This window comes from Bombus bifarius, unplaced genomic scaffold (genome assembly GCF_011952205.1).
Source record: "Bombus bifarius isolate JDL3187 unplaced genomic scaffold, Bbif_JDL3187 scf7180000007973, whole genome shotgun sequence".
In the NCBI taxonomy this organism is placed as follows: Eukaryota; Metazoa; Arthropoda; class Insecta; order Hymenoptera; family Apidae; genus Bombus; species Bombus bifarius.
In genome coordinates, this window is record NW_022884359.1 from 3,852,426 (window position 1) to 3,879,118 (window position 26,693).

At 40.2% G+C, this 26,693-nt stretch overlaps 1 protein-coding gene across 11 annotated transcripts in view; it reads left to right on the forward strand.

Moving 5' to 3' along the window:
• LOC117216755 (pleckstrin homology domain-containing family G member 5-like) overlaps positions 1 to 26,693 on the forward strand; it is an 83,067-nt gene that overhangs the window by 23,834 nt on the left and 32,540 nt on the right. The window contains exon 1 of one of the 11 annotated variants that reach the window (XM_033463751.1): positions 10,322 to 11,896. The exons of the other annotated variants lie outside the window; for them this stretch is intronic. Coding sequence (XP_033319642.1) covers positions 11,852 to 11,896 — 45 coding nt within the window. The 5' untranslated portion in view covers positions 10,322 to 11,851. Of the gene's footprint in view, positions 1 to 10,321; positions 11,897 to 26,693 lie in introns of those variants that run through there. 11 annotated transcript variants of the gene reach the window in all.

A 26,693-nucleotide genomic window follows, 5' to 3' on the forward strand; every position in this document is an offset into this window, starting at 1 on the left:
CGTAATGAATGTGGAAAAGCGAGAACGCGACAGGCAAGTGGGAATTTATGTTTCACGGGGGGACAAAAAGCGAGCCGGTTAATTGTAATTTGAATATTTATGCAAGTTGAAGGGTTCGAGTAAAAATAACGCCGACGACGCTGGGGAACGACATTAAGAAAAACGAAGGCGGGGTTACACGTTTGGGAGTTACTTTACTTTCGAATACGGGCACGAAGCTTTTATTTTAATGAAGATTGTGAAAATTACGGGCATCCGGTGTTTCGTAAATGAATTTCCTTTTTCCTCGTACTTGAAACCGCGTGCATAAATCTTGGAAACAATCACGCCGGGAATTAAAATCGAGACCGCTCGTCGAACTGACTTTTCGCGATTTATCTAGGTTAGCGTTTCGATATTTAATGACGTCGGGATAAAATCCTAACATTAAACGATCGAATGTATCAATGATTTAAAATGAGTCAGCGAAAAAAAAAATATTCCTCTGGAGAAATATTTAATCATTTCCAGCCAGTTGAACAAATTTTAATTAACCCCATTCCCTTTCCTTTCGAGTTGTCACGGCTCTGTCAACCGTGCGTGTCTCTAAATTCGGAACGCACCGCGAGTCGTGTTTTATTTTACCAAGCAAAATTAAATAAAGTCACGTAAAATACGATCGGTTTTTACTTGTGTATACAAACCGCGTGCTATGCTATTCAATATTTGGCTGTATTTTTACGCCGATCTAGCTTTACTTGTTTAAATTTCACGAAAAATTTTAATGCTCCTCTGTTATTAAAATCGCTGCTAATTTATTAAAATCATATTCGGATGCTGTTTAAAAATATCCATAAAACATTTCCACCAAGTTTGATTCAACTGTGAGATTCGAATCCGCGCACAGATAAATTTCCCGAATGTATTATGCGTGTTGTACGAAACATTAAAAAATTTCATTAGCGCTGTTACGAAACTCGACTATCACGATCGAGCATGAATTTTTCCAAGTAGCTACATTTCCACTAAATATCTTATAACTTCTCATCCACAATACTTCTATCTCATACATTTTCAAATTTAGATTTCAAGCTTTACCGATATAATTATAACTAGACTACGTCTGTTTATGCAGATTCAAATTTTTACGATCGTAATTGAAAAATTGGAATCTCAGCAGAGATTTCTTTCGTCTACCAACTATTATAACAAATACTCTGGCTATTGGATATCTCGTACATATTTTGAACGTTATGTGCATTCCGTGTATTTTTTTGCATTTTCAAACTTCCCATAAATGCATAAAAGTTTGCGGTCTATTCGTTTCTAACGGAATTTCAAAATATTCTGTATGGAGCATACAGTATGTGCATACAATCTAAATTTTCTTCTTTAAGTATTGAAATACTTTCGCAGAACCGCTATAACTCGAGGCAAGTTGAAACCGCGCAATTTGGATTATCGAGAGCTTGGATAGGGCGGGGTGGCGCTTAGACGCTCGCTGATTCGTTTATTAAAGTCAATATTCCTGGCTCGTCCTTGGATGCACGCGATTATCCCGCGAACGCGTGGAACGGCCAAAGGTTTCTCGAGTGGGACCGGAATTTACCTAGCGAGAAGAAGTTAATTGAGAAATCTTCTTGGTCCTTGCTCCGGAGGAAGGTCTCGTCGCGACGGGTCTAGGGGTGGAATTAGATTCGGTAGCCGATGATCGATGAGGATGACTCACCCTTGGGGACGAACGAGAAACGCACTCGGCCCATAATCGATGCTTCGGAGCACGTGGCAACGAAATACGTTCTCGAATTATGAAATACGGCATGGGACGTTCTTTGACGTTGATTTTATGCTTGTTATTCCTAGAAGTATCACGATTTAATTCTCAGACGGTGTATTTTTCCTTCTCGAAACTAATTGCACGCCAGTTCCGCTTCGTTCGCGCAATAAGGAATTCATCCGCCAAAGTATTTTAGGATTTGCTATCGAGACAGTTGAGAAAAAGGTCTGAGGAAACGGACGAGAAGCTGCTTGGAAACTCGAGGAATGCAGTAGTAGCAAACAACATAGATTATGTTCGATATCGTGGAATTTAGAATATTTCTCTGAAAGCTTTCTTTCTGTGCATAGTTTCGTGCGAAATTTTTATTTCATACGATAATGACAATGTCAAATTAATTGTAAGGAAATTCTTGAACAACGTAATCCTTATTCGTAGTAGGTTTCTATAAAGAATTACGAATTGTGTGAAAAACAACCAGTAAGAGAAAATCTTGAATTACGAAAATAGCAACTCTTCGCGATCTTTGTTCAAATTTACGAAGCATATCAAAACTCCATAATAATTCAGCTATCTATCTAGAAAATAATATGTATTAGACTTTGTTCGGGTGCACGGTAATGGAAATTACGATATTGGAATATTTACCACGTTATCGATATTGGAACTCATTAATTCTTCAAATATTTGGATAATTTTTTCCAAGAGTAATCGTGAAATTTAGAAGATATGAAAATATATCTATTAAAATTTTTTAATAAAAGGACGCAAGCCTTCGAGCCATATTGGTAATCAATTTATACAGTTTTTAGCAAACTGCACAATTGATTATTTCGACTGAAAATAGGAAACTAACGATAGGCAAGAGAGATCTTTTCGCGCTACGTTAACTCGAAGAGTTTAACTTCTTTGTAACTGCTCGTGAGACGATTAAAAAGTTTCGTAGCGTGAATGAGCAACTTGTAAAATTTGCATTTGGAAAATGTCAAGGTACGTGAGAGGCGAAAACGAGCATAACGAAAGTGGTAACAACGATAAAAGTAGCCCGGAAATCGTGTTCGCCCGGTGAAAACGTAATGCAATCCCGAAGCAAGGAATTGTTAGAGGGAAATCGCGAGTAGATGATTTAAAGTGGCGCATAATGTGACATTACGTTGAATATGAAAGATTTCAGAAGCGTATTTGGGGCGTGGCGAGTCAAATTCCTTACGCGAATTCTATCTCGCTGTGACAGTAGTTTGTTATCACGACGAACGTCTTTTTTTTTTTTTTTTAACCAAAAGCAACGCGCTATTCTTCTCTTTATAATAACGTGAATTTATTCTACAAACCGAGGGAAATTGGTAGCCAAGTTGTTAAAACTTTTAACAAACCGCGAGTGCCTGTCGTTGATCTGAGTGTGATTAAGCGAGCAGTGTCGAGCCACAAATGCAAACGGCGACGTGTAAAAAAGAATATCGAATGTTACAGTCGAATGAAACTCCAGGATGTTTCATCCACGTATTCGCCTGCAGTTTTGCCAAATACAAGTTTACTTTAGAGAAGAGGTACTAGAGCTGCGAGGGACTTCTGTCTCGTCCGCAATAAAATTTTTGTTTCTGTTTCCGCGTTAGGATACATTAACCGCGAGATGTTACGAGTCTAATTACACAGACAATTGTACTTGTTTATTATATCTACAGTAACATTTTAAAATTTTGTTTGCACCGTAATACGACGTGAAACATATTTGCAAAGTTTGAAAGAAAATCGAAAATATATATAGAAACTAGAACACACTATCGCGCAGTGGTTACAGAAGTATCTGAAAAGACAGAATCTTTTATAAGACACGACACAACGTAGAATGCTTCGAGTTTCTCCGACTTTGAAAATCCATACATGTTTCACGTTCGTGAATACGCATATATATGGAATTCTATCTTCTTCTTGCTCCTCGTAAGATTGGATAAATTTGAACCGGATTAATTATTTCGGCTGTTATTTTCTTTCACGAAACACCAAGCACGAGCCAGTACCGTCCTAAAGAATAATTGACGACGTTTTAAATTCTTAGTTTTCTGGCCAAATTAGACTTTTCGCGAGGAAGCCTTCGATAGGAGTTGTACTTCATGGCGGGTCGATTCAGATATATCCGATCAATTTTTCATGAATGCTTCACAAAGGTATCCTGAAATTTCCTTCGTTGGTGAATGGCAAACTTATTTCACATGTATTTCAATCAAGTTTTGTTTTTTTTCTTTTTGAAAGCAGGTAGTAATACAGTATGAAACGATCGAACCGTTCGGAATATCTTGAATCTCGTACAAAGCTGGGATTCAAAAGGAACTTTTTTTACGTGTAACTTCACTAACCTCGATATAGTTCAGAGAACACAGGAAAGACTTCGAGTTGAATCGAATTTCTCCAAAGAGAGGGGTATTTGCAATCAAGCACATAATGCTCCTCTTCTTGCGCGACAAGGGGTGGGGTAGCAGTGTTTTAAATTCGCGAGCTCTCCTCGAAAAGCGATTCTTTCACGATCGATCAGCCACGTGACCGGCTAATGGCGCGATAGAGCAAAAGAAGAGAAGAGGGGCCACGGAAATGGAGTGTGTCAGTCCAAGCTAAAGTGCCTAAAAGGACAGAATTCCACTTCACTTGGCGGCCATCTATCAGATTTTCGTTTTAATAGGTGGGTTCCAGCTCTCCTCGCGAACGACTCTCGATAGGTGAGCTCTCTCGAACGAAATTGACTCGAATATTTCTCCTCTGGTCGCTTATTAAGCTGACAGAATACAGCCCGTAAACGGATTACGATGTCGTTTTTAGCGATGCTCCGAGGGATTAGCACGCGGAATCGGTTTAAAGACTGGCACGGGCGAAAGTCGATCGTTGCCAACGTAAATTCGTAAAATTAGATCGAACGAATTCGTAAGCCGCTTCCGTACAGCAGTAACATTCCGTTCGTGCTCTGAATTGCACGGAGTCCTTCACAGGCTGGCTGGCTCGTTCAAAAAGTAACTGTAAATCATGAAACGCCCTATAGATTACCGCCTAGTCCGCGAGTTCTATGTACCGCGAAACCGAACTAGTTATCGCTTTATGTACCGAGAATACTGAACAACCACGATCGATATTATCGAGATTTCCCGAACGAGAGAGACGAACGACAAAGCAGGAAATACGTTCTCCGAATGACGCCCGTGTAACGACTAGTGTAACTTGTTGAACGTGCGAGCTTAACGCGATACGTGAACTCGCGTTGTTACCTTCGACCAACGATATCAGAGAAATTTCAATATTTGGAAAAGACGGATAGAGAATGCCGGTGCTTGGATAGTCGCGAACACATAAACAGACCAGCGACAAACCTCGAATCCCTAGCTCGAAACCAGCCGCTACCACGGTTCGTTTATCAATCTCGTTTCTGCAGAATTTCGATCGATTGGATTCCATCAGCTAAATAGATTCCCCTTTCGAAAGAATTCTTCGAATATTTCGAAAGTTAGATTCTATTTCAATCGCGAGAATTCTATATACCTCTCTCTCTCTCACTCACACATACACACTCTCTCCCTCGTAATAGAGAAAAGGGAAGAAAATACACCTACAGAATCGCGAAGCTCGCAGTAACTAACGTTGGAAACAGATTCGTCGAAATGTTGTCGCTGTTAATCCCGAAAAAGTAAGGTGGATATTTCGTTGAAAACCGTGTCCGTACATATACAGTGTGATTCTACTTGCAGCCAGTTTATCTCGCGTTGCCCCAAAAGATACAGGATTCCACGTTATATATAATGACTTACGCTTCTTTGTAAAATTACTGGCATTAAGAGTTATGAGGCCTTGTTTTATTAACTTGGTTTTCGGTGAATATCTCGGTGGTACATTCATAAAAAGTTTCTAATAAACGTTCGAATACCTTGGTGAGCCACATAGATAGTAAAAACCATGTAGCCATGTAGCAATGTAGATAGTAAATGTTATAAAGCTTGGTAGAATACTTTTTACAGTGAAATATATAAAATTATTTTATAAAGTTTGATAGAACTTTATATACTTGAAGAAGTATACAGTTATTTCATAAGATTTGATCAAATCTATATTTCATTGCAGTGTATAAATATTTCGACTTATTCCATTTCACCTTTAATCGATCCGAGAGAGGATAAAAATGGTGGAAACGTAATGGAAGTAAAGGTACGCCGGCTATAATTTAAGAAAAGAATCTGGCGAGCGCTTTTCCACTAGAAAATAGAATGTCATGCATATCTCGGTTTATTCTACTGCGGAGGCATCCGCACCGTGTCGTGCGTAGACTGAAAAATGGCGGGCCGCAGCTTGAAATAACGCGTGTTCCCAGAGCGCCGAGGAGAGTTTCAAAGAAGGAATAATTTTATTGCCGACTGTGATCGCAGAATTCTAATGAACTTTTAATCGACTTCTTCCCTAAGGGACCTGCGTAATCGTTTCTTTTATCTGCCATTCGAAGGAGAAAGGCAGAGAAGTGTTTGGGCGTTTAGAATGATAATTCGAATTCAATTGAATCGACTTTATCGTATCACGGATTCTAACTTTAATCACGAACCGTGCCTCCACGTAGATACTTTTGTGCCTCACGCATCGATGACCAATTAATTCTGCTTTAATCGTTATTTGCCTACCCTCTTTGATTCGGGCCCTGGTTCTAAGCAACGATCCCTTTCTCCCTTCCAAATTAAAGGGATCATCGATACGACACGGGGGATTAATTGTCCACGAGCAAGCTATCCAGACTGCTAATTGCCAGATAATGACGCAACGAACCTCCGCGGTTCATTGAAAAATCCTGACAGAGCTCGAGTGGCTTTTCAGATCGCAATACCATATCCGACATTTCTCTCGTAATGAAATCTTAATTAGGGGAAGGTCGCCAGTCGTAAAGGGATTATAGCGTGACGCACAGATAACGAATGCTGACCTAAATTGAATCACGCGCTCGATTAATTAGTCTTCTTCGGGGTAAAGAAAATCTTCTTCCTTCGAAAGGTTGATAAATCGAACCTTAAAGAGTCTTTAACTTGAGATCAGGGGATTTCTTGTCACTACGCTGCGTTAGAACTCAAATCTGAAAAGTAATTGCGTGGAAAACAGCAAGATTGGCATTCTTTGATTGGAAATTACGCGGTAGAGTGGAATTATTTGGCCAAGAAAGATATTTCACTCGAGTTAAGCTAATTGATTGGTTATGAACAATTCTTTTAACGATTTACATTTGGAGATAGACTTTAAAACTCGTTATCAGTGGAGCGGTAAACGGTGAAGTATGTCGTGTACTTACGTCGACAGCCTTTTACGAAAGTACAGCTTCTAGTCATCAAGGGGGAAATTTGTTCGACTAATCTTAATATTGTCAGTTGTAATTATCATAATTCAATAACCTGTGTACATTACTTTAGTCTTAACAGTTATTTGATTGTCTATTTCGTTAGTTCTTGTATAACAACATCTCAAACATTCCCTTGAAGCAAATAATTCCAGCACAAATCGTTTTCCAGTTTTTAATATCTTTTCTTGCTTAAATGAAAGTACATGGTATCTCTTTAATCTCGGTAGTGTCTCGCAAAATATAAGTTTGATTATTTCAAGCAAGTTTAGAAGATTGAATTTTAAGGCGTTGTTGAAGCTTAAGAAATTCAAATAACCCTTCCTTACTGCGCTTGGCTTAGGAAGACTCGTTTCTGCGAGTGATTTCAAGGGTTGCGACACGTTGCAACACGTCCACTTTCGTCAACAAATCGATTTTTTCGCGCTCGCTAGAGAAATTCACCGGCCTGCTTCCAAGAAACTACCGCAAGAAAAGAAAAATTCTAGCCGAGTGTTCGCCGAGAATTTGCAAGCTGAATCACGTTTTTCCAGTGTGTAGTGACCAAACGAATACAAATCGACACTGGCAGGTGATCAAATTCGTAGCGAATAACCTGTTCCCATCTTCCGATATCGAGTTTTACTTTTGTAGACCGTAATATTAGACGGTTCTAGACTCGTAGTGTAGATTTCCAAGTAACGAAAAACGATTGAAATGGAAAATACGTCTGTATAATGCCACTCTTTGTAGCGGAACACGTTCGCGTACAGTCCAAGTGCTCTTTAGCGGCAATTTAGAACGTAGGAATCCTAGTGTCTGTAGAGTAGAATTTGACTTGATGAAACGTAGACGACTATGAGTATCTGAGCGGGTATCTTCGAGAGGGAGCGTGAATTACGGTGGGAGAAAGAGGATTTCCGGGACTGAAAGAAGATTTATCGACCGGATCTCGATCACATAAGGAAAGGACATCTGTAATTGGACGACAAACACGAAAACCGTGTACCAAGAATCGAGCCAGTGTTATTTCAAACCGGTGTAATTTCAAAGGTTCGGATACTATGGTAGAAATTAAATTTAGTCCTTCAGGATGTTGAGTAAAATAATTAAGAGCTTTGGACTAATGAATTTTAATATATTAAATATAAACCAGACAATAGAATAATAATTACCTTACTTTACGTTCATTGTAATAAATTTTGGTAGTAAAGAAATAATAATTAGCAATATTTAATCTCCAAAGTGATACAAAAAATGTAATGAAAGTTTTCCTTGGAAATTCCTTAATGAATAAGACTACGATATCCGTAAAATAATAAGTCTCCGTATTGTCGAATTTCTTTCTCAATTTCCTTACGTGAATTTCTCTTCCGAATCATTGTCACTCGTGTCACCGCCGAAAGGGACGAAACGTGTGTATTCATTCGTAATCCCTCCGCCTCCGCTGAAACAGCTGTACTCGAATTCCTCTCGATTTTAAAAATACGCGTACGTCAATATAGCGAGTTTATGCAGAACCACGAGCATTGTATATACGATGCATACGTACATATTTGCAAGGCCGCGTGTATGCATCTTAAAATGTTGGGAAAAATTACTTGGTCGATTTATTTTTCCACGCGGCTTCACTTCAATCATACTCGCGAGCTGCACGAATCGCTGAATCGATGTGATACACGACGATCGGATCGTTTCATCCAACGGAATTTATTCTTCGCTTACGTTCGGTTTATTCGCCGCGCTACATATTATTTGCACGTAGATTGTTCGATAACGCGAAAAGGAAGATTTGAATTTCATCAGAATTCTCAGACGTCTTCTTTTCCAAAGCGAAATAAAATTTTTATGCATAAGATGACGGAAGTATTCGGTTACTTGAAGACATCTTCTATGAATGTATTATATGTTCTATACAAAATATTTTGAAATTTATTGGCATTGTAAAAAGATACGACCGCTATTATCGAGGAGCACGCGAGAATTTTCATTTCTTGATTTCGAACAACTCGTCTAATTCGCTAAATAAAAGTTTCCTGAAAATAGGTAGGAAATCTATAAGGCGTGTAACTTCTTCTCCTTCGTAAACATAAGAGCAAATTTTTAATTCAACGTACGAGCACGCGATTCTTGAAGAGTCCAGGCTGAACGCGAATGCAGCTTTCTGAATAATTAAAAGGATGGGAGGGTTTCCTTGAAAGTCGTTGCGCTTTAAGGTAGTTTTACTTTCAGGTCAACAACTCGTCGCGACACGTGTCTCGGTTCGCTAAGCGCGCAGGTGTATTAACAAGTTTTTCGCGGACAGCTTCTCAGAGACTCGATTTTCCAGACAGATATTTCTACGAAGCGAGATTTCACCGTGTCCGCAAACAGGGCAATTTTCATTCACTAGATTCGTTAATTACACAGATGCCAGACAACGCAAACTGCCACGCGTCGCTCGCGAAAGTTAATACCGACTCATCCCCCAAGATCTGCAAACGCGAGAACGACGTTGCGTTATTGGATCAACGTCACAGTTAACAAACATTGACTAAACATTCACGAAGAAAGGATCCACCGTATTTTCACCAAAAAAAAGAAAAAAAAAAACGAAACATCGACTTACTTTTAAATAAGGATCGTCCTAAGCAAGCAATATAAAACTATATAAGACGCTATATAAAAATCTATACAAAGGAAGTTAAAAAACATCATTCGTTGAAAGCTGCATAATCCCTGCTACGATACTTAGGAGAAGAAAAGAGAAAGGAGAGTCCTGCTTTTAAGGAGTATTTGCCACGATTCCGCCAAGTTTTTCATTAAAAGTTAATTACGAAAGGGACAGTCGTTCCAGACGTAGCCCGTAAAAACGGTCGACCTTCAATTTTGCAGAAGTTAGGAACCACCGAAAGATTGGAAGATTTTAAAGTCGTTTCGAAGAAACGAGGAGATCGCGGTCACTCCCGCGCGTCATTTAACCTACGATTTCAAAAGACCTATCTAAAGTTTTGCCGGTACTCGCGCGCAGAAAGTTTATAACGCCGAATTCATTGTGATCCGAGGCAACAGTCGAACAATCGAACTGCCGGAACCATAGCGAGCGGCGTTCGTAACGAGTACCTCGTGGACCTGGAAAGCGGAAAAAAGCAGCCACGACTCGATTGACGAAAAACTCGATGAATTTGACGACCTGAACTGGTGTCACAACCACCTGGACGCATTCACCGCGACGAACTTGCTGTTCCTAGGATCCATTGTGCTCTCAGTCAATTTCAGCGACATTCAAAGGCTCTGCCGCCTTCTGGGGTACTGCTTTTCGATGACGATCGAACGATTGACATTAGGCAAATGGTGTTAGCACCCGTGAGACGTATTTCGTGCGTTCTCGTGTGGAAAAGTCGACTCGAGTGTGTAACTGTGGCGCGCTCGATACAACGTCCCGTTGAAACGTGACTCTCCATGCAATCAACTTGCAAGCCGAAGTACGTGGCTAAGGTATCAATAGAGCCGATAGCTAACGCGGAAAGCGGCCTCGAGATCTTCCCCGATGAAAGAAAGTTTTCGCGACGACTGTGAATTCTTGGTTTTATTTCGAGCCGTTACTTCCTTGAAATTTATCGGAGTTCATTAACAGAGACGAGTGATACTTCGCGATCCGAATCGAAGTTTCCGAAGACAATAACAAATCGGGTTTGCCAGGCGCAAGCGGTGCCCTAGAAAGGTATAGAAACCTACCGGAGTATAATTTCCAATACTACATCGATTGGTCCGATTACACAGTAACAGCTTGAAGACATTCTGAACTGGAACAACGAACACGAGCTTCTGACACCGTCCATCAAGCGGATTATCCGTTAGAAAGATCGACGTTAATGGTCTTCAAGGCTCGAAACAGCAGCGAGAGAGATTTCCAAATTTATCTGATCTTTGAGTTGGAACAACGAACAGACTTCTGGCACTGTCGATCAGACGGATTATCGATCACGAATTACCTACGTTAAAAGTCTCAAAGATTTCAAGCGACATCCAAAGGAGCTTCCAAATTTGTCTTTTCCTTAAAAGAGAATTTTCTAACGATACTAAACAATACTGTTCGACCCAAGAATTTCAAAGATCTCCGCCACTATAACAAATACTAATTTTGACACCCGGTTTGTTGATACTCATCAATCATCACCATAAACTGGAGCATCAAGGAAGCCCTCTACTTCATCGGCCAACTGGGCCAAAGCGCGGAAACGCCGAAGCAGAGGAGCCCGGACGAAGAGCCCAAAAAGCAGCAGAGGAGTGCCCTGCGGAACCTGGTTCGTAGATTGAGCATTAGCAGCGGAATCGGACGATACGCGATTGGTTCGTTCGGTCAGGGTGGGGCAACCGGGCCCAGCGGTGGCGGGCCCGTGGAGAGGTTCGCCGGTGCTGAGGGTACGGAGGCCGTGAACGGTTGCCCGGGTGGTTCGCAGCCGGTGGCGGGGCCTGGAGTAAGCGGCACGGTGTCCGCATCGGCCGCGAGGGACGGTCGCGGTGTCCTAAGTCGGCGGTCGAGTCGCGAGCAAAGCCCCGCGAAGTCATCGGAGGGCCAGGATGCGCCCACCCACGGGGGCGGGGGTGGTGGCGGTGCCGGGAGCGCATCCGGTGCTGGCGCAACCGGTTCCGGACAGGATTGGCGAAGGCTAGTGGGCAGCATCAGGCGCAAAGTGCGCCGGAAGACCGGTCAGGGCAGCGCCAGCATCTCCGAGGCCGCGCTGCACGAAACCAACCGCAACCAGGATGACTTTCTCAAGGCCACCATGAGAATCTTTCTGGTGGTGTCGCCACCGATGGGACGAGTTCAGGTATCGTAACCATCGATCTTCTGACCAATTGGATTTTGCGAGTGTGTGAGGAGGGAAAGTTTTCTTTAGAGAGTTGAATGGAGTTGCAGGAATTTTTAGTTTGATGGATTTGTATCAAGGAAAGGGAGATGTTTGGGTTGGACAATTATGTATTTGGAATAGGGGACGTCTCATTGAAGTTGACGAGCTTAAAATAAATGTATACCGAGATCAACGTACTGATTAATTTTTCTCGACACGAATGACAAAGATCGGCCCCTATTCTGAATAATTACACGGAATTATTAAGGAATTATAAGGAAACACGAGGTACAAGGTTTCTTGAGTTTGGAATGGTACATTCGAAACATTCTTAACAAGTCCACTGTCCTGTGAGTCATTTGTTTATCCTTGCTTATACCTGTGTAATTGAATTACAAAATTGACAAAAAGCCAAGAAGAATTGACTGCGGAGAGGTTCACGTTTAAAAGTCCTTAATTTCTTTCCTCCGCTTAATGAAAAATACCGGCACATCGTACAAGCAATAGAGAAAGGTGGATTTCACTGAGCATTTTATCCCTGCGCGCGACGTACAAATGGTGATCGCTTAAAGCTCCCGGACAGTGAACGTGTTAAAACGACACTTCTCTTCAGAGTTGCTACAGTCACGAAGAATAGCCCTAAATCCTACTCTTTCCCTTTCTCTCTCTCTCTCTCTCTCTCTCTCTCTCTGTATTTTTGCGCGATATTGAACGTAGTTGGCGTACTTTCAGCGCCATCACGAGTCACGTCGCCAGCGGCGGTGCTCAGATAAAGTCGAAACGCGGAATTTAATAATACCGCTGGATATTAATTCGTTACGCCGCCGGTTATTAGCAGATAAAGCGTTACCAGCTGGCACGCGCGTTCCGACCCGAAATAGACGCTATGAAAGCTAAGGATTCTCGAAACTTTCCGCGGCAGTGATCCAACTGACGACCTAGTTTCGCGCGAGCCGCACGGAAGTCTGCCCACTTCCACCTGATTAGTGGCAGAGATAATTGCCTTGAGAAATCGTGATCGAAATGGGACCGTTTTTCGATCGAGCCCGCGACTCGAACAGCCATAAACTCATCGACCGCCTCGTTAATCGTTCGAATCCATTATCAGAACCGTAATCGAGTTCCTCCCGTTTCCTTATACAACGTGCAAGCACGAAGATCCGGCATGAGTAGCAATAGAACAAAGATTACAGTGTGTGCCATTACAGCTTTCGGATCGTAGTGCTTGAAAAGGCCATTTGAAAGTTACACGAAAATGGCTGATAAGGACTGGTTATAAAAGAGCAAACAGTCTGAAGATATTAGCTTGAATTTGTTCTACCACGTAGTAGGTTGATTTTGTAGAATTGGTACGCAGCTTTTCGTTATACGTGTGACATCGATCTGAACGTAAAAGGCAAAATGCACTACAAGAATATACCTATATTAAATAGACGATAAGTAGAGTTTTGTTGATTTTCCATTATTCATGTCGTTTTATATTGAAATAGAGGAATTTCATGATGGCATCGGAGAAAAACTGACGAAAGAACTTATCAGGTTACAAATTTACATGAATATCCGCAGACTAGAAGGGAAGATCGGATCCTCAGTGAACGCGTTAATCGTGTCAGACTAGAAAATCAGCAGCACGCGGATAACAACACTGTTGCTTACGGTATAACCTATCCCAGGGATAAAGCATCCAGTAAGATCGATGGTACGTAGAACCAGGTGCTCCTCGCTGTTCATTTCAAGAATATCGAAAGGAATATTTTACCACGGCGTTAACATAAACAAAACAGTCTCCATACATTTTTTACGACTATGTTGTAGAGTGTTACGAAACAATTTGATGTATCGTATCATCATCACGATGCTACTCGTGGCATGTATAAAGTAGTGTCGCGAAGCAATTTCAAGCAGCCGCAACTATGTATGTTGAAATTTCAAAGCTCTCCGACTCGTTCTTCAACGTTACAACGATATCTTAATGCTTCACGCGACACTTCGAAACTTACTGAAGTAATTTTCCAACCTTTTTTTTTTTTTGGTGAAATTTATTCACAGTTTTTAGAATTTATAACCTAAGTTCTTTGCCTTTAAGAAGTTCCCTTGCCAGCGTCGTTTCTCATCGAAATCGCTTTCCACCATTTCACGAGACACTTCACGGACTCGTAGCTGAATCGTAAAGTACATCGATCGTTATCCAAACGATTTACAAGTTTCTAGCTGAGAAAAGCGATTATCCACATAACGAACAATTAGAACGTTATCAAGGTGTTTAGTTGAGAGGCGTGTAATTAAGTAAACAGGATCGGTATCGAGCAGGTGGTACACCGTAGATTGAAGATCTGAAAACCGTTTATCCATTACTCGAATTGATCGACCTGTCGATTAGAATATCCGCGTCGGAAATACCGAGCAACAAAGATTATCCTTATCCACGTTTATTATTTTCATCCCTTTAAAGAATCCCCTTTTGCCCAGAGAATTCACGAAAACGAATAAAAGTTCCAAGAATGAACGTTATTTGTCTTCGAATACATCATGCGTTGTGTCCGGGTAATAGGTGCGTCATCAATCATTCCGATTCTGAATTTATTTCGGGAAATGATCACTTCAACGTCATGGAAAATTGTAGGCATCTATCGCGTTAAGTCTCAAGAGGGGACGACAACGTCCCCTCTTGAGATTTTACTTCTTGTTTGTTGCTTTTCACTTTTGTTTCTTCCTTCTAAGTTCAATTTTACAGGCAGTAAATCACATATGAAAGTATCCGAACATTTGTACATACCTTTTATAAACATATTATATGTGTTTGTATTTGTATTATTTGTTGCACGTATTCAAATACTTTCGTGAGTCAGTGTATTATAATTATATCGTGTTACAGCAAAGTATTGTTCGAATAACTTCCCCGACAAATATTTAAACAAACTTCCGAGTATGTACGTACAATTATTAATAAGCGAAGTGACTCGTCAATGGTACAATTCCCTTGGTCCAAATCCATACAGCCGTTATCGATCCCAAGTGAAAAATGAATGAGACAGGTGATATGAGCTGCGGTCCTTCGCTGAATACGACGATGATCGTTTATCGGTTTGTACAAAGTTGCAAAGTGAAGGTGTAAACTAAAATTTTTAACTATGATTTATCGCGTTTCGAGCGGAAACCGAAGATGGTGTATACGAGTACATTAAAAACACACCGATCTATAAGTCACTGTCAAACGTTATCGGGTTCTTTGCACACACCGTTGAATTTTTTATAAGCTCTATACAGGAAACTTTGACTTTATTCAATTCTAACAGACGCATTAAAAATCCATCCATAGAAGTAAGCTCCCCCTTGAGAAAAGGGCAAATCGCACAATTCCTGCTATTGACGCATACGTCGCCTTCTCATAATTATTTAAATCTTACTCGACAAATCCTCTGGTAATAACTGGAGACAACCGCCTTTTCGTTTCTTGTTCGTTCTAATAAAAAGATTTAAAAATATAAAGAAAATTACAATGCTATTAGATGTTTCACTTTGGCAACATGTTCAGAATTTTCATTTCGAAGTTTTGTAAAATCTATCGACAGAAATATCCAATTTACCTACCGTCGGACGCAACGTTGACTCGTTCCACTTGGGATTATCTTCATCGTGTATCGAAATTACTGTCGGTTGGCTAGCATAATCGTCTCGATTGCATCGCGGAGCATGTACCAAAACGTTGCGTCAGCCGTGAAATTCTCGAACGAGTATTCGCGTATTGCCCCATTCGCAATAAACCATCCACCACCGACAAACAGTTGAAAGAATTATTACCCCTGGCCCGGCACTTAACGTTCCTAATGCGCCAATGAAATTCCAAATTACATAACCGATGGAGCTGCTCTTTGTGGCATAAAGAAAATTTATGGAGTCGTCTCTGCGATTATGACCGGCCGTTTTATGCGCTCCAGAAGAAGCCTCCGCTCAAGCCAGCTCCCTCACCCCGCGTTGAAATACTTTATAGCCAAGCACCAGCTGCGCCGGATGTACGCTGAACTTGGCTAATTCCTATTATCATTGGCTCCCTCGGTTTCCATGATTCCCGAGGATCGACCATAAGCGAACCTATAGTTTGCGTAGTACACAAGTACATATTGGTCGTTGGTTTCCCTCGCACTCGAGATTGCCATGTTCTCTGTATTGATTCCGCCGTCGACGTGGTTCCTTTTATTTCAATTCCCGTCCTTTATCCCGAGCTTTTGTGAACTTTTATAGTAATCAAAATACCGTCAACGGTATAGCTAGAGCTACCTACCTCTTTGTCGCGAGCAAATACGTATTTGCTGGACGTTGTTATTTAATTACGGTTTAATATTGTCTTTAATCCGAATCCGATTTCGATATGTAAAATGACGTTTATAGCGTTCACGGCCGCTTGGTTTTAAACAATCGAGCGTCCGATTTCATTCAGTGAAAGCACGTTTCAACCGTACGGAAGGAGTTCTGAAAATTCGCGCGGGCGATGATTCTGCAATACGGGATAGGAAACATGGGTGATGTCGTGACACCACGGGGATGAGTAATTTTCGGTTGGATGCGTTTGAGAACATGATACCGGGAATCGGCTATAGTTAGAATTCCTGGACGTATATCTGTATTTACAAGAAACGAGGCTGCAATGCAAATATCCAACTAAACTAATTTCACCCTAAGCGAAACTTATCCCGTCTGCGAAATTATTTCTCTTTTCTCGCCACGGATTTCTAACGCGACCAACGACGAGGACATGAGATTTATTAACACCGAAGTCACTTCGATCCAGCTTTAATTAAAGACCAAGTGCGTCTTGGTAAAATAATTGATCTCTTAATTACCATAATTGCATGTTCTGCCCTGACGTTTCTACGCGTAAGCTACACGGCCATTAGAGTTTACGTCTCGCTATATTCAATCCATTTCTAAAATATATTTCCAGGACAACGTGTGTTTTTTGATAAATTACCAATTATCTCTTCTTACCAATGGTCATTCGAATAAATGCGAATTCTAGGATTTATCAAATGAGTCGTATCATATTTTCTACAATTATCTGTCATTATATGAGTCATGGATAGAGATGTGTATTATAAAGGAAATTCTTCTATTAGGAAAACAGTCTTTAGTATGAAATAAGAAAAATAAGATTATCTTTGACTTCAGGATTAAATCTATCGAGAGAGTTAATGACAAATGATAGTGTACACGCAGTAATTATACTAGATTAACAGATATAACTTCAAATGAAATTGACCACTTTTGGAATTCTTAACGTATTCCCCTTTCCTCTTTTTCTTTGAGCAACCACACCACGCCATTTATATGCACTGAAAAGCGCCCTTTGTCTCTTTCACTTTTGCCGTGCCATTTTCCGAGCGACTATACCCGGTTCGTTTCCTATCTTACAGCCGCTTAAAATTACGGTACTATATAATGAATAATTCTATCATCTAAAACAGACCTCAAACAGATTCATCGATATATTAAAATACAAATTATAACTGCAAAAGTATCTGATAGTTCTGACATCTGAGAATTCTCCTCGGGTATAATTTTATCAAAACACTCCAGTTTCTGATATTTTAACTCTACGAAACTCCATCGTGAACGATATTACTAACGAAATACATCGCTCAGTCAACTGTCACAATCAAAACAAGGAGGCAGAAGAGAAGAGGGAAATCCCGAAATAAACTTAAACAAGACTATCTTCGAAATAACGAATTTGGTAAGCGATCCACTTCGATAACCACGGATTCCTCGAGTGGACAGTAGCAAAGGGTAGTGGAAAGTCGGTTCGATAAACAGTGACCGCAGGAAACAGATTGAAATTCCGACAGAGTCGCGCTTATGAATCATTCATTCCGTTGGGCGATCGTGGCTCGCGTAGGCGTCGGTATTTATCCCTGAAATCGATCAGAGAGAAAATCGACGATGCCGAGGTTGGAAAGGATCAAAAGGATTTCAATAGCGGCAGCAAGGAGGATCCGAACTCGCTCATTTCGGTTATGAAGTCTCCGAACGAACGATGCCAGGGATAATCTTTGGCTGGGTTCCAACCATCTTGAGCATCGACGAAAGCACTGCCAGCTTCTCCCGTCGTGGCTTCCAGACTGCCTCTCCATCGGTGTCAAACCTTATCGGCCGTGCCAGCGTACTTTTCTACGCCCCTGAGGAAATACTTCACTACTGTCGAAAGATATCAGATACGTGTACCTAACGGCCATACGTTTCAGATTTAGTATAGGAAATGGATACGAACGTGTTATCATAGAAATGATTCTTGCACGTTGAACGATATTCGAATTCATAGGATTTCATACCGATTCGATGATCTGAAATCAGTTAAAGCTTTAGATGAATATTTTGAAATCTCAAATTATGCGTCGCATAATACGTTTCAAAGATTCGAAGTGAAGATACGAAGGTTAACTTCATTTTTCCGATAAAGATATCCATTAAGAAATGGATACTCTCTTTGATTCTCCATATAAAAATATCAAAGTATTTGTATCTCGAAAACGTTAATATAAAGGATCCTTTGACTTCCTGCTCCTAAAGTTTAGCGTATATCTTAATGCTCTCTTTGATTCTGTATAAAGGAAAAAAGAGGAATATCAAAGTACCCATACCCTTGTATGCCTCAAAAACATTAATTTAGAAGATCCCTTGATTCGAAGTTTAACAAAATTCGACATACGGTAGACAAGAACAGACGCAAAGTAGTACTCGAGTATAACTTTATTTTTTCGCGTGTACATTGAAATTTTCGAAATTCAGAATGATTGCACGGTAAGTCTTTGAGCGAAAGGATAAAAATCCGAAGTACGGGTACAAAGAACGAAAATGTGCATCAAAGTATTTATTGATCAACGCTGAAAACACTGCAAATGAAAGAGGAACAACAAGAACCGGCTGATTAAGCGAAATTCGACTGTTCCGCCAAGCGGCGGCTTCCTACTTTAAATGCATTCAGGTTACTGGCACTATACGTCCACTACGAAGGCAACGTGTAACTGAATTTTCAATTAGAGTGTACGTGAACGGCAATGAAAATGATCCTATAAAACATGAGCCGATCGTACGAAACCGACGAGAACCGCAGGTATCGAAACTACAGGCTGGTTCTTTGAAATTTCATGATCTCGTCGCTCAGTATCTCTGCGGTTCGCCTTTTAATAACTCGAAGACAATATAGGCGAGCCACGATGTATCGATAATCCAATTCCCAATGTCCACATAGATCGTGCTCGCGTATAAGGTAGCGACGAAATATCGGCACGATTTAGGGAAGTCATTATCGGCGTATACAGCGTTTTAATACGATTTCACCGTAGCCTGCGCGACAACCTCGCGAACGAATTCGTAGCGCGGCGGCCGTCATTGATTAAATCGCCGTGAAATAATTCGCCGTTGTTCCTCATGATATCAAATCGAAACGGCGTGTCCTGTTTCGGTTTCGAGGAAGCGATTCTACTCCGCCATCGGCCGTGTAATTGTCCCGAGTCTCGTGGGTGGCCATTCTCCGAAAGACAATGCGGGAACGTGCGGGGATTCGCTGGGATTAATCGATTAATTACTCTACAACCTCCTACAGCTGATCTCAATATAGAATAGTGCTGGTTGCGACTTCTTGCCATTTCCTGTGATTTATTTTACATTTCATTCTGTACGCACAGTGCTTCAAAGAGCTTATTGCCTATTTACTATGGAATTTACAATGGAATATACTTATTTATTTACTATAGAAAATTATCTCACGTATATATCGCGTTTGTAAAGTTTTTTCTATAAGGAAGCTTATTTTTCAATCCTTTGTTGTATATATAAATATTATATAAATGTGTGTGTGTGTGTGTGTAGGTGGGTTATTACAACCATCCAACAAGACAGTCCCGTAAATTCATTTAGACAATTGCACGTAATTACCGCTATTAATTAAACAGCGAGCGTTGCCTGGGATTGCGCGTTAATTAATGTTCTACACGGTGTTTCGTCGCAGGTGCGCAACTTTGATATCGTAACATACGACATAACTATTTAATTCATTCTGCGTTTATGTAAAATTCATAAAATTCATATCACGATCCTACCCTTCAAGCCTTTGTAACAGAATTTCGGAAGGAATCAAATGCCAAAAAGATCGCGCGCAAGGAATTCTCACTGCAATTTCGTGGCTATCGATAATTTTGTGGAACAATCGTTTGCGAATTCGCGGTATGGAGAAAGCGGACACCTGACCACAAACTGCGCTTCGCAGCTGTCTCTCTCGAGCGATCTTTTATTTTCAACTCCGCCATTCGGCGAAGGTTTGCGTTTCTATTGGCGTCGATTGACGTACTCGTTAAATCTCGCTTTAATGCCACTCTCGTATCCGAAATTTTCAACGGGACCCGAGTTTCACAATCGAATCGTGTTGAGCTTCCCGATGCGAGAAGTATCGGAATCGAATAATTTTGAAATCATAGTCGAATATCACTGCTGGAAAGAAACTTTGCTAACTCCCCATGGCATTGAAAGTTGAAAAAGGCCGATCTCTTATATAGCCGCGCTCTCGGCTACTTGAAATGGCCATCGAGGTATTTAAGAACGAAAGGAAACTTTGTTATTCGAGAAGAAAAGTTGCCTGGAACATTCTTCGCATGAAAAACTTAGATCGATGTTAGCCGCCTGCGGGAAATCAATTAACACGAGATCCAATAAACTTTCTCAAGATTCTCCAATATATCCTATAAAGCTGTACATCCCTCCTCTTTTTACCTTTCCTTTTCATTTATAGCATAAATAAGTATACACCTAAATTCGTGGTAGAAAAAAAAAAGAAACGTCGAAAACTCTATCTGGGGAGATTCTATCACAGACAAGTTTGGAAACTCGATTTTCTCAGAAACGAGGCCTCCGCCGTAGTTTCATTATCCCCGGCTCTCTACTTATTTTAAGTGATAGAATCTGCCATAGAGTTTCTGACTTTGCTCGTACCGCGAATTCAGGATCACGGGGTATTTTAATCGTCGGCAGCTATAATGTTAAATAGCTGTAGCTGGAAGTCGTTAAACGATAAGAGCGTAGCCTCTATGAATATTTACCGTCGGTCGGTTCTATATCAGGCTCGCGATCTACCCACTTCTTCCAGCGATCCATCGGTCTCTCGGGAAATATTTAGCGACGAAAGTTTCAAATTCCTGGCGGAGTCGATAATTCTTAAACGGCAGGCAGTGTTGGCCGGTTACAAGGTGTTACAAGGCAGTCTTGAATCGTGGCCAAGTATCATTAATCAAAGGCGTCAGCTACTTCGTTATTCGCCGGAACTTGAGCCAGGAAGGTGTCGATGAAAGCCACCTAACTCGATCATCGATCGGCTCAATTCAACGAATCGAAGAAAAAATCTGTTCTTCCGAAAGGCATCGGCGTGCCACCATGGGATGAAACAGTAGATCTGAAATATAAAATCTTAGCTTCAGGAAATCATATTCATATTCATATTCAGAATTTCAGAGAAATATCGGTTTGCTCGCGATTAATTGTCGAGCGAAATCAAGTTCATGTATTGTTTCGCGCAACTTTCTGCTCGATTTGTTATGACACGAGGAGGTGGATGCCGGAAATAGGAAGGGGAATGAGAATAAATTCGGTCAAGGGTGGCCTTATTGCCTATGCCGTAGAAGAGGACAAGCACAGGGAAGGTCTCTCCGAGGAAACATCGATATGAATCGTTTTTGCGAAACAACCGAGTCGCTCGAGGGGAAAGCTCGATGTATTGAGCAAATGTTCCTCGACGGATCGAGCAGGTACGTCGGTTTGAACATTTGACGTGTAGCTTTCATTGGAGAAAGTTCGACAGATTTCAGCAACGAGAACAATCAGAAATGGTCGATCGCGAGCTTGTTTATTTAACGAGACGACCTCTGCCAGACGATGCTGTTCGGAAAAATTTTTGTGTTTGCATCCTTGAAGTACGTACACTCGAGAATTTAAAAATTGCCACGATGAATCAGATTTCTGAATATTTTTATGAACATCGTATAGTATCTGACGAAAGCGTTCGAACGTGAGATCTTCGCAAATCTCAAGAGGATTATCAACGTTTTGCTTTACGTTCGAAAGCAAAAGAACTGGCATTATTTACCATCGAGGATATTTCCAATACTATCTTCAAACAATATTTCAGAGAATTATATCGTTGTTTGAAAACGTATCGTAGAAATCTAGAAGTATTCATTTTAATATATTCGATACGCGCATATCAATTTGAAGCATCGTTTTAAATACAGCATATAGCGCGAAAACGATTTGTACAAGCAGCTCATCAATTATTGTAAAATGCATCATAGAAATTTAGAGATATCCATTCAAAGACAATCAATATGTATATCTGAATTTGGAGTATCGTTTTAAAAACAACAATCTGCAAAGCAATCTGTATAAGCACTTTTGCGTGGATATCGACTTGCAAACGAGATACTTCTGCAGAGCTTCGAAATATGAACATTTATGCAGCACTGTTCGTTATCGACGTTGTCCGAGCGACGATTGTTTCTTTTTTTTTTTTGCGACAGTGTAGTCGCGTATAACGGGGGGCTTTTGGGAGGAATAATTAAGTCACATTCACAGCTGGACTTTCCCGTTTCTCCCTCAACGAACCGGCTATCCTGTCGAGAAGTTACTAGGCCGTGAAACTTTCGACTCTTCCGTTGAAACGACGAGCTCGTAAATTTGAAACTTTTGCAGGGGTAACCTTCGTGCTCGATACTTTACTTCCCTTCCCTTCGTTTTATGGCGATCACGATTATTGAATGTTTAATGTAAGCACGACGGAAAAGGTTTAACTCCCCGTAAACCTTCGTTACCTGTCATGTTCAATATGTTTCTCGTTTATGAAAGTGCTCCAGGCACTTTTTAATACTTGTTTTTAATAATGCTGAAAAAACGATCTTTTTTAACACTTACTTAATACTTTATTATTAATACTTGTTTTTAACGGTTCTTAGAGAACGACGTACGGATATTGGCTTCCAGATAGGTTTTTATCAGTTAAATATAAAGTATTAATAAAAGTATTAATTAATATTTAACAATAAGATGCAGATGAGATATAACAATCCTTAAAACTCTCGTTTATCGAGTTTCCAATGGCCCACTCAAAGTTCTAATTGATCAACTGCTTAAATCTATATATATATATTGCAAAAAAGTGACTAATTCATTACTTTCACGACGTGGGCATGCTATAAGAAAAGATTTTTGGAAATACGTATCCTAAAGGGACAAAGGGATAACCTTTTTTTTATATGACATCTATATTCAACTAGTTGTTGAATTTAAGAACGTAAAATTCGGCGAACAAACTCCTCATTAAAAATAAACAAACACGTGTTGGGGCGTTTTTCCAAGTTCAACCCTTATGGGGGTGGAAAAAAGTTGCGCTGTTTTTCTCAAAGGACGATCGTATCTCTTTGCCCATTGAAGCTGGAGATTTGAAATCAGGCAAACAAATTCCTCATTAAAAATAGACAGGCACGTGTTTAAACGTCTTCCAACATTCAACTCCTAAAGGGTGTTCAAACAGTGGGTGGTAGACATAAATTCAAATACTGTGCGGGCGAAACCGCGAGCGAGCGGCTAGTTAAGAAGTAAAGAAGAATAAGTTGAACGCTAGAATTTCTTAAGAGTACTCTTGGAGCTTTGGATTATTTGTGTTGAACGAATAAATTCATGGAATCAAATCGTTTCTCGAGAGGTTCGTTAATAATCATAAAATTTAGAAAAATCAAAGCTGATCACTTTGGCTTCTGAAATACACTTGGCTCTTGATCTCTCGATGATTCATAGAAAAGTATCTCACCTTTTTATTACACCGCACTCTCAAAGACGTCGCTATCATATGTCGGTTATACACGTTTATGTTTCAACTGACAGAGATAGAGAGAGGGAGGCTGTAAACCTACAAAATAAAATAGATGTTTCTTTGGAGCAGTAAAACCACGGAAGAGCAAATACGTAGAATATAAAATATAGGATCCAAAGGAACTGCAAACGATAATATCCCGGAGTGTCCTGGATTCCTTCAATGGCCACGTTCCATTGTTCCAGAAAGAGAAGAGGGTGGACTTTTCGATCTCCTCCCTCGTTCTAGTCGGTTATAGCATCCGGTCGAAAGCGACTGGCCAGGCAAGCCACTATTTGCGTAGACACAGTCAAGATTGATTCGTCATCTGGAGGGTTTCTCGACTCTTTCGTTCGTAGCTTCGGTGGCGATCGAATATCGCAAACGACGAGAAGGGGAGGAAGAAAAAGTACAAAGGGGATGTAGCGCCATTGTCGTCCTCGTCATCTTCTTTTCTTCAGGCTTAGGATGTTTAACCAGATTACGCTATATTGACGTATCCTTCAGCGCCAATCTTGGCCGATTCGAGGGCGCGGAAGATAAACGAGGGACGGTTATGGAACGTGGGGAACGATGAAAAATATTCTTTTCCACCCCATCGTATGCCCACGGTCAATTGCGGTTCAACCTTGTATTAACTAATCCCTTCACGTATCGCTCGCAATTATCGAGATGTAATTTCGACAGTGTAAAACGTCTTCGTTTATCTCGGAGTCTTCAATTGAGCGATAAAAGCAAGACCGGGTAATGTCCGATTCTCTCCGGTCTGTGAAAAAGCGAATCGTCTGGTTTGATAATGTAGTAAGATGGGATTGTTTCAAGTTTTTTTAAGGTTCAATCTGGAAGTTCCAACAGAATAATTAAACTCGTTGTATGTTATGAATAGACAAAAGTGTAAAATTGCTCAGAACGCACGTAATATGAAATATATATAAAGTGTGCAAAGTATAGTGATTTCTACAGTAAGGATATATTGGTAGTAAAAGAATTTTTTACCGGGACTCTATTTGTTTAATTATATTCTGAAAATTACGAATATGCGTAAAATCCCACGGCACAGTTGCGAAACACCATTTGCCTAATATAATAACAAAGGAGTGAAAAAATATTGTTAATAGCGAAAACGAGGAAATGATTGAAATGGCATGAAAAATATAATGGACCCTTTATGATAATAAACTCGTAATATTGTTTCGCGAAAAGTAGCGATAAATTGACTGACACCGCTATAATTCTCAATCCTCCGGTATTTGCATATACATCATTATTCTGATAGCTTGGAGTAATCAGAGAAATTCGAACGCAGATTAAAATTAAAAAATCTCTCTTACTGACAGACTGTACTTCGATATTTTATCGATATTTATTGACGGGATATTTCTACTGTAAATAATGAGTTTGTTTAAATTAATTAATCAGTCGATATATTAACATGAAAATATAAGCATATATTAATAAACTGCGATCATTATTTCCCTATTTATCCATCATTATTCAAATTATTAGGCGGTTCGGAAAATTTCTGTCGTTTCTGGCAATCAATTGTGCTGCTTCATATTTCATGCAAGAGGGTTCCGTATATTGAATATTTGTCAAATAATGAAATACAACATTGAAATAAATTAGTTGTAAAGTATAATAGATAAGCAGAAACAGCCAGAAATTTTCAATATAGAAGACATTGTTTTTTGATAAAACAATGTTACGTTAAGAGTATTGTATTTTAATCGGATTTTTATTCTATCGCACCTAATGCTATCATCCAAATCCCGTTTAGTTGGATTTCCACAAAATTTTCTGATACCACGAAACTGAATATGCTATTAGAATTATAACGTACTGAATTTTAAAATTGCTTTTCCGTAAAAAATACAAAAATGTGATAATTCTTCTGCATCTTCGTGCGATCAAAATGATATATCTCGAGTTTACATTTTGCAATTTTATTGTTTCACATAAAACAACAATTAACACACTCCATAGTACTTAGAAATATTAATAATCGAAATGCCGAGATTACCGTACGACATAAAGTTGCCGGATCTCGATAGCAGCTGTCAGGAGATTAGGATTTAATCAAATTGTTGGCTCGGTGTGCCTCTTTAAGCTCCGTAATATTCCTGTCTAGTGCCTTGTAGAACCATTCGGGACCCTGTAATTGTATCTTCATACCCTCTTGCAAAAATAATCAGCAGAAAAGTCACTGGGAACATGATGCTAAGACCAACACGGAGTAACTTGGAATTCTTGAAACGTTCGAAGCGTGATATGTAGACTACGGATTTTTATGCATTTATTTAAAAATGTACAGATGTACGGGGAGCTCGTAATACGCAAAAGTATACAAAATATCTAGAGCATACTTTTTACAATATCGAATAAATAAGACAGTCTTCTGCTTAAGTTCCATCTTTTTAATTATATTCGTAAAAATACCAATTTGCATAAAATATACGCCGTCTGATGACAAGTAGAATTCTAAGAAAAGTCGAAGAAAGTTACAGAAGCCCCGTATTTTCCGTGAAAGTTAATGAAAATTCTGGCCTCTCCGCAAAATTGGCACGACCGGAGAGCTAAGAAACTTGGAAGTCTGGCTGCTCTGCGCGACACGAGAAGCCGCATTGTGCTTTCCCGGCATTGTCTGTGGATGCAGCGTCGGCGGAGTGGTTGTTCGCAGGTCAGCGAGTGATAGAAGTCTTGCAGAAGGAAGAGCAGCACGATAAAATACCACGTGACTACTTAATGTCAACCGTTATCGTTAAAACAGCAAAACGTTAATGACGCGAGACTGCCCTTCAATTCCGCGTGGCCCGTTTTTCTTTTGTCCCGTGTTGTTTTTTCTTGCTAAGTGACACGAAAAGAAACAAAGAAACCAAGCGACGTGTTTTC